The sequence below is a fragment of the Alexandromys fortis genome, unplaced genomic scaffold (assembly GCF_014885135.2).
Source record: "Alexandromys fortis isolate MF-2015 unplaced genomic scaffold, M_Fortis_MF-2015_v1.1 scaffold_231, whole genome shotgun sequence".
Lineage (NCBI taxonomy): Eukaryota > Metazoa > Chordata > Mammalia > Rodentia > Cricetidae > Alexandromys > Alexandromys fortis.
In genome coordinates, this window is record NW_026068613.1 from 1,708,756 (window position 1) to 1,718,086 (window position 9,331).

At 39.6% G+C, this 9,331-nt stretch overlaps 1 protein-coding gene across 1 annotated transcript in view; it reads left to right on the forward strand.

Annotated features, from left to right (window-relative positions):
* LOC126495958 (von Willebrand factor A domain-containing protein 5A-like) overlaps positions 1 to 7,736 on the forward strand; it is a 10,141-nt gene extending 2,405 nt beyond the window's left edge. The window contains exons 2-8 of the mRNA XM_050133557.1: positions 80 to 180; positions 403 to 656; positions 2,137 to 2,235; positions 2,343 to 2,450; positions 2,923 to 3,053; positions 6,104 to 6,230; positions 6,750 to 7,736. Of these exons, the coding sequence (XP_049989514.1) occupies positions 80 to 180; positions 403 to 656; positions 2,137 to 2,235; positions 2,343 to 2,450; positions 2,923 to 3,053; positions 6,104 to 6,230; positions 6,750 to 6,835 (906 nt within the window). The 3' untranslated portion in view covers positions 6,836 to 7,736. The remainder of the gene's footprint in view (positions 1 to 79; positions 181 to 402; positions 657 to 2,136; positions 2,236 to 2,342; positions 2,451 to 2,922; positions 3,054 to 6,103; positions 6,231 to 6,749) is intronic.
* Positions 7,737 to 9,331: the final 1,595 nt, after the last annotated feature.

The following is a 9,331-nucleotide window of genomic DNA, read 5'->3' on the forward strand; positions in this document are numbered from 1 at the left end:
GGGGGGCGGGGGTTGCAGCTTACATTCTCACCATCTTCCTAGTGATTCCTCTCTTTTATTTTTCTTCTCTAATTTATAGCAGGAAGAGGCTACAGGTGAGGCCTGTCTCAAATACACTCTTCATGGCAAAAGTTATGAGGAAAAGGTGACATTTTCTCTACAACCCAAGACTGACGACAAGTGAGAATTGTGTTTTCTTTCCTCTTCCTTCTTTCTTTATCTTTGATAGCTGAATTCCTTCTCTTTACCCTGAACCCAGTTGTGTCCCTACACTCATATTTTGTTTCTTGCCCACTTATTTCCTCCATTTTTCTCTCACAGTCCCTTACTTGTAACATTTAAGACCACCAACTAAAAGGCATGTGGGTTTCCACTTACTCTCAAAATATTTTTTCCTTTCAGCCTCACTGTTCATCGTCTTGCTGCAAAGTCCATGATCCAGTCCAAAGACTTTGGCTTCAGAGAGACAACACTGGTACTTAGAAGAGATGTGTTGAGCATCAGTTTAGACTCTGGAGTCATGAGCTCCTTCACAGCCTTCGTTGCCATCAACAAGGAGCTCAATGAGCCAGTCCATGGGCCCCTGTTTCATAGGGAGATTCCAAGGCCGATTCTCTTTGGAGGTTCCTCTACAAGGCCAAGACATTCTTCTGATGGTAAGTTTTATCCCTAAATACTTCTATACATAATAAGTTTTGACATTCTGGGAATAGTATGTAAAGGGAATGTTTAAAACATCCTCAAGTTTCACTATATGTATTGATATATATCAATCAATCAGTATATATCTATATATGTGTATGTGTATTTATGTATGTATATCAATTGGAAAAGATATTTGAAACCAGGTGTTGAGAAAAGAAACAAGGAAAATTTAAAATGTTAAAAATGTTTATAAACCTTGAGAATCAGAATTTAAAAGCTCCTCAATGATGGCTAATGACTGAGACAGTGTGAAGGATGAAGGAAAGAAGGCATTGAGCAGGAGTAGATTTGAAAGAGCCACTGAGTACACTTGTAAAATGTGATGCTCAGAGAGAAATATGATCATTTGTTCAGGATAAGGGTATCTTTAAAACAACTAAAGACAATCATGATCTGGGGAACTTATTTTAGCAATGCTCATTCATTTTGTGAATAAAAATTAAATGGATAGAGCTTTGGCTTCATTCCCAAATTAGGGTTTTTGCCAGATAGCTGTAATAAAGGGGAAATTACTGATGCGAATTTAAGTAATTAAGTGTGTGCAATATATTGGGTTGAATAAAAAACAAAGGTGGTAGGGAGGAACACGATGTTAAAGGGGGAAAGTAGAAAAACAAAGGATTTATGTAGTCTAAAATGTGGACAGAGACGAAATATAATAGTCACTAAGTTAAAACACTACACACACTATATATATGCATTATATATATATTCCATATATAAATTCTAATTAATTGTTTGAAAAGTAGACCAATGCTGAATGACGACAAGTTTGTCATGAGTGAGGAGGTTGGCACTGAAGTAGAACAGAGACAAAGTCTCTGGATTTGAGGGAGTCAGGTCCAACTACATTAGGATGTTTTATTTCAACTTGATGGCAGAGGTCGAAATTGGTTGGAAGTCATTGTCCTGAGTTTCAGATAGATCAGTGGATCACAGGAAGTAACAAAGAAGGCTCAAACATGAAGACAGATGGAAGGTAACCCAAAAGAGGAAGGAAGTATGATGATTTGGGCCTGAACCCTGAAATTCTGACTTAGATCAGAGGCTTCCAACACCTCTCCTTAACCCTATCCTTACTGATATTGTCCATGGCCAGGGCATTTGGGGGAGTGTTAACAATGATATGGGAAGAATAAATTCACTTCGTGTTAAGGGCTGGTAGAAAGGAGCTCCCTGGGATGAACCAAAAGATGGATGAAAGATCATTTTTGCGTGTGTGTTGGGGGTTTCAAAAGGAAGAAGGTAGAAAGTAGAGAGGGTCAGAGAGTACACAAGAAGACAGCACATGAGAAAAGAATGAAATACATAGGTGCCTACTAAAGCTGAAAGAGATGGTGCTTCTGTCTCAAATCATCAGATCTCATCATCTTCTTCAGCTTTGGAGACCATGAATGCCACAATGTAAGGGTTTGGACTTGTGCCTTTCAGGTTACCCCAAGATTTTACCCTGCTCCAGTGCCCCTGTATCTCAGCCTCCATGGAGCATACACACAGGTTTCTGTGCAGTCATGGCACAAATGCCTCATGGTGAGAATCCTTTAAGCTCAATGTATCATAATTGTCCCTGCAGCTTCAGTGAGCTTTGTTCCAGGAACATTGTCTTACCAAGGTTTGTCTCTCACACATCCATCTAGGCGCAGCACCTCAGCCTTATTATAGCCAGAGCACGAAATGCGTGATTCACACAGATACTCGCCCGGAGCTGCCCAAAATACTCAGATTGCACGCTTGCTCACAACAAGGTGAGCAAGACCTTATTTTGTTTCTTTGATCTATGGAGATTAAAGTACCAGTCTTCCAAATCTCCTTACCAGGAAATCTACTGGGAGCACTTGATAGCAGGTAAGATTTGGTCCAGTACCTGTACTTGGCATGGTCAGCCTAGGTTTACTGAACTACAATATAGGATCTTTAAACCTCTAATTGGCTCTAGAGTATCTTTTAGACTAACAAACCCCTATTTGCCATCTCTTTCTATATACACACTCCCTGTCGGCAGGGCCTCCATAACTGAGCTGACATCTTATTTGGTTCATTCTACCCTGGTCATCCTTTCACATACAGGGCATGAAGATATATCATGAGGATATCTGAAGGCTGGTTTTCTGCAGCACTCTTGCTATTACATGGCACTGAATTTAGAAAGCCACTCAGGCAGGGCAAAAAAAAAAGTATAATTTGCAACACTTTATATCTTTTCTTCTTTTCTTAAAGGGAGTATAGAGCATACTGTTGCCCAGCTGATCCTTCTCCAAAATGCAAATGGTTCCTGGGATATGAATGAGGATTTAGCCAAGGTTCTAGGTGTTAGCTTGGAAGACATAACGGCTGCACACCCTACTGAGGTAAAATCCAAATAAAAATCAAAGAAATTGGTATTTGTTTCTAATATTGCCAGAAGTAGAAATTTGCATGAATCAAGGTTCCCTTAAGATAGGAGAATATGAAGTCATATGGACAAGACTAGCATCTAGTATATAGAGATTGATAGTTTTTGTGATTATAATGGAACGGTAAGAGCAAGAATAGACTAAAATTAATATCAAGTCCATTCAAAGGGTAATGGATGACAAAAGAAAGCTCAAATCCTCCTCTACTTCATTCATATTCTATTATGTTCATATATATTTATATGCCAATTTTTTAGCTCTAAAAATAAAAACTATCTAGCTAAGCAATTAGCATATGTGCTGTTACTTGTTCCTCACATCAGTCAAGTAGAGAAGTTTTCTTTTACATTGATGTTTATAGATGAAAAAGGTGAATATTACAGACCCTGTCTGCCAGTGGTGGGTAGAGCTAAAATGATGTTAAGTATGTGTCTTAAGAACCCTTAATAATAGTACCATTATGGTTTCACCTTCAATCAAAGGATATGGCCTACACTTTCCTCAAAGTTTATTGAAGTCACAATAGGCTGACCAATTAATTCAAATGTGTTGAATTAGGTCATGTGGATAAATTACACTGAAAATTGTAAAATAACTTGATAAATCATCTAGCTGGTGAGAAATCCTTGAAATATAGGACAAATTGCAAAAACAACAAAGAGTAAATTATATTCTGAATAATTTCTTAACCTGCAATGTGACGAAATAAGCTTCACTTAGTGTCCAGCCACCTTGTCCAGTACGGTATCCACTAGTGGCACGTGGCTGTGATGTCCCGGGAATGTGGCTAATGGAAAAGGAAACCACAGTTAAACTAAAGTGCAGCATGCTTGGCACATAGCTACTTCAAAGTACCAGCATCAAAGTACACACAGATTATTATTTAGTTTGAAACTACACGAGCAACTGAAAGATACAGTTCATGGGTATTTACAGCTCGTGCTGGGCAACTCTAAGGCCCTGCAGTCTGAAGCCCTCAAAACAACAGCAACAAAATTCCAAAATTGTCGTGCTGTTTTTTTTTTTTTTTAATTTAAAAAATGTGGGTATTTGAAGATTTCAAAGAATGTGTCTAGCCTTGTGTTTTTATATGAAAATGCTGTTTTAGAACAAAGAATAAAAAGGGTAATTTACAAAAATTAGAAAGATGAAGTTATCAAGAAATTTTAGCACAGATTGAGCACAGCTCATATGAGATGAGCATCCCTCTTGTGAAGATGGCAACCACGCCAAGAGAATGAAGAGAAAAAGAGAGCTGGTGCATAATATTGGAGTACAAGAGACCTTATGGATAAAATAAGTATCTGGATCAAGTAAAAACTCACTGGAAATTTGTAATACTAAATAGTGAATCTATTTAAAATTGTAATATTTTTAAAGTATTTGAATATTTTATTTGAATTTGTTTTAAATCCACCAAGTTCTGCATTTTTGTATATTAGTATTCCCAATGAAGATTCTGATGAACAAGTGGGCCCAAATGTTTTGGAAGAGGCTGCTTGTTGGTTCCCAGCCGCCGGGCTAGCTTGGACCCAAAATAATCACACAGAAACTACATTAATTAAATCCCTTCTCGGCCCATTAGCTCTAGCTTCTTATTGGCTCATTCTTACATATGAATTTAACCCATGTCCATTTATCTGTGCATCACCATGAGATTGTGGCCTACCAGCAAAGTTTCAGCACATCTGTCTCCGGAGGCAGCTCCATGGCATCACTCTGACTCCACCCTTCTTTCTCCCAGCATGCAGCCTAGTTTTCCCTGCCTAGTTCTGTTCTTTCCTGCCATAGGCTCAAAGCAGTTCTTCATTCATTAACCAATAAGGGCAACACACAGACAGAAGGACCTCCCACATGACAAATGTCCCTATTGATGTGTGACAGAAGAAAGAGATAAGCTATGCAGTAGATTCTTGAAAGGAAAATTAATAGAAAAGCAGGTCTGGGTTCCAAAAGTATTAGATAAGATAATCTCGATTTGATTTCTTAAAATGACTATAACATATAGTATAAATAAAAGCAAATATAGATATTGGTTTGTAATTCTCACCTATACAAGGAGAAGAAAGACACAAAGTCTTGTCAGAAGTTGCCTGTGAAACCAGATATTTCAACTGGCTGACACACATATCAAGATGGTTGGTGGAGGCCACAAGCTGACCTGTAAAGCTAAATGCTTGGACTGTGAGCAGTAAATTTCACAAATATGTTTACTTCTGGGTGTGGCCAATTCAGAGTATACTTTAAAAACTACTATGATCTCTTAGACAAGGATAACAAACCTGGCATTCTTATGCTTCCTTGAGCAGATTCTCTATGAAGGAAGCAAACTAACAAAATGACATCATTCAAAGAGGACAAGATAGCTACTTCTGAATGTAGAGAGTCACACTAAAAGCAGGAATGTTCATTGACTTGCTGAGTCTAAAAACTGAAACTTTAAGAAAAAATGGGCAAAAACTCATGGGTGATATTATTTTCCTGAAGTTTTCAATTCAGTAATGTAATTAGCAAAAACTCATTTGGTCTTTGGTCTCACCTCTATCATTCACTACACTAGATAAATCATTTCACTTTCGTGTGACATTTTGTTGTTGTTTTGCAACTATTCAGTTGACATTTTTTTTTCTGTTTGTCCTTTCATGTGGAGAAAGAAGAAGAAGATTCTTGTGACCTAAATATTTTATAAAGACACTTCTTTATGTATGTTCTTCTCTGGGCACAGTGGGACCAGAGGCATTTCATGGGCTTCTATGGCTAACCCAGTGCTTGCACTGGAATTAAGACTGGAGACTTTTCCATCCTAAGACTCACTGGGTTGTTAATCTGATGATCAGGGAAAACATCTGACATACTAAATGCATGTTGGGCATTGAAGGGAACCAAGAAACTATGCAGCAGCAATTTGGGGGATACGGAGTGGGGAGCAGGGGAAGTTCTGTATGTGTTCTCTTGAGAGACATCTTGCTCCATCCTGGGCATCAGGGAATTTACTGTCTGGGCAGGTACTGGAACCATCAGCTTGGGCTACAATGCTGGCTGTGATCTGGCTGCACGCCAATGGCAAAGAGTTGAAGTGTGAGTGGAGCCTTCTGGAAAGAAAGGCTGTGGTGTGGCTCCACAACAATGCAGGTAGGAGCACAGCCCTTACCCCCCCCTTTTTTTTTCTCCCTTCAAATCCGCTACTGTGTCTCCAGGCCTGGCAGAGAGTGAGCCCAGAGGCCCCACATGTGCCGCCCCCATGCTGACTGGGAGCTTTTCTACTTCCTTAACTTGTCTTTCTGTGGTAGAATATGAGTGAAACGTGTCATTGGGGGTGGAGAGAGATGAGTACAGGGGGAAGGGACATAGATGGGGAGACAGGAAGGACAGAGTGTAACAGTAACTGTCCTTTCTAGCTCAGTACTGAGATGAATCTCAATAATCCTGCATTGAGAACAGATACTCCTTGGGCATTTATTGTCTCCCTGCTGGTGAAAGTTCTGAATCAGACTAGATTAAAGGCAAATTGAGTTAAACAGAAATGAAAAGCCAGGAGGGAAGATAGTAGGGATGAGGGTGATGACTGGGGAGGCTGAGAGAGGTCAAGGAGAGAGAACCTCCTTCCTAGCTGCTATCCCAAAGCCCTGACTCTTGTTCTCTTCCTCACAGTCCGTGGCTTCACCAATCTTATGCGTACTGCCAATAACTTGTTGAAGACATCTGTGAAATCCTCGGTCTTCACTTTCAAAGACTGATGCCCAGGAGAAGAAACTCTGTCTTTCTGCCTCCTGCCAAGTCCTTCACCTTCTCTTCTGCTAAGATGAATTTTTGTCTTGAGTATTTTATGGCCCGTGTCTTACTATAAAAGTGAAGGATGAGCATACTGCTTTGACTGTCTGTGTTCTAGCTCCCTCTGGATATAAGTGTCAGTGTCTGTGTGTCCCCTCTGACAAGCGCTGATAGCCATAGAAATTATTTCCTATTCTGGAGTAGTTGAGAACATGTGCATGTAGTGATGTTTCTCTCTGCTTTTCAAAACAGCTTACACTGTGGTCTAGGGACTGTGGCTCTGCTGCTAGAGAATGCCTGGATTAAATAACTTTCTTCTTTATCCCTTTCCTGCTCCCCTTTTATTTTATCTGCTTATATATGTAGTCAAAGATGATTTGAGCTTTCCCATGCTTGGATGAAGTTGGAGATAAATTGAAAGCCAGCTTCAGGGGCAATGTAACTTCAAGATCACAAAGATTCAAGGTTTACATTTTGCCCATTGTTACCACTGGGAACATTCTTGATGTCCCCTTATTGTTACTCTGTGCTCCATACCTTTCTTTTTCCTGCCTAAGTGATTTGAGTTGAATCATATTTGTAAATAGATGTCCATCCCTAATCATTGATCATCCTGAAAGAATTTGGTAATGAAGTTGTTAGAGCTAGCTTTAACCCACTAGGTCCATGAGCCTGGTTGTGGCCTTATGTACACAGAATTAATGTAGGTTGTGCTGAGACCTGAATATAGTTTTGTTTTCAGCCCATGAAGAGGGCAGTTCCGCTGATCTCTCAAACACTTACTTTTCACATACCCTCTCCTGGTAAATGAACTTACTCCCCCAGATTACTGCTTTACCAATATTAAAATGTCTATTTGAACTGTGACTTTGCTGTCTTGGTTGTTTGTTGATTGATTCAGTGAAGATATTAATTTTATTAGCCCATTTTCAGCACCAACATTTTGGATGTGCCCACTTTTCACACAGTGTTTGTTAATGCTACACTGGGGGAGGAGGGCACAGTTTGTAACTTAAGCCAGATTGGACTACCTCTCCTCAATAAGACAATTTTAAAAAGCTAAATTAATTGTAGGAAGTAGAATAAATTATTTATTTAATGTAGTTACAATGAGAAGAGGGAAACAAGACCCAGAGATCCTCCAAGCCCAACTAGCCCAAGATTTCCCCAAGTCTGATTTTCCCAAGTTCATTATCTTAAGCATACTCAAGAGGGGTTAAAATTGAAATAAAGGGCCAAGGACATGCATATATAAGCAGTCCTTGTTAAGGTGTGGTGGTACCCATTACTGAAACATCATTGTTTGGGTTTCAGTCACATCCTGGTCCTATAAGTAGTTAGAACTTTGAGACCTCTTTCCCGGAGACAATCTTCCACTCTAGCTATGACCTTTTCCTTCTTCCAGCATAGGATTTGTAGGTCAGTTCCCATTTCTTTGGGATCAATTGCTTGTTAGTCTGACATTCAGATTGGGAGATATATGTGTCTCTTTAGGAAATCTCCATTTCTTTCATGCCAGTTACTCTTTCACTATATTTCACTATATCTGTTGGCACACTATTTTTTTTCTTTTCAAAAGCTACTTATTTTGTTTTACCCTATATATATGAAATTGTTTGCCTGCATGCAAGTATGTGCACCACATGTGTGCCTGGTACCTACAGAGGCTAGAAGACAGTGTTAGATTTCCTGGAACTGGAATGAAAGATGCAGTTTCTCAGAATCAAACCCTGGTAAACTGGAAGAGCAGCAAATGCCTTTTAACCGTTGAAGCATCTCTCCAATCCCTGATTTGCTATTTCAAAGAAGTAAGATGATAACACTGCCAGAAGACTGCTTCTAGAATCTGGGCATATGACTAACTATTTATAAGATGATGGGTGAATTAACTTTTAGGTGCTTAATATCAGCTGTGAAGCTGAGGCATCAGACCATAACTCTATAGAACTTATACCTTTCAGAGTCCTGGTGTGACATGAATTTGTGTCCTCTGTAAGAGCGGCATGCACTCTTAGCTACTCATCCATCTCTCCAAGCCCTAGATTGGAAAAATGAAAGAAAAGACAGTTGATACAAAATTTCCTCACATTCGAACCCAAGCAGAAAACATTGCCTACACAATGGAATCAGCTTTCTTAGATGATAAGTGTTTTTATTGTTTGGTGTAGTAAGTGGAGCAGTGTTGCCACTCAACTCTGTAGTGAGGAGCAGCAACACCGCTCTGCCACTCTGTAGTAAGGAGAGCAGCAGGCTGCTTCCCGCCACCCAGCTCCCGCACTGCACGGAAACTATATTCTTTTAAAAACTGCTTGGCCCATTAGTTCTAGCCTCTTACTGGCTTATTAACCCATCTCGATTAACCCATTTCTAATAATCTGTGTAGCACCACGAGATGGTGTTTTACCAGGAAGAATTCTAGCCTATATCCGTCTGGGGTCGGAGAATCATGGCGGCTGCCTGAC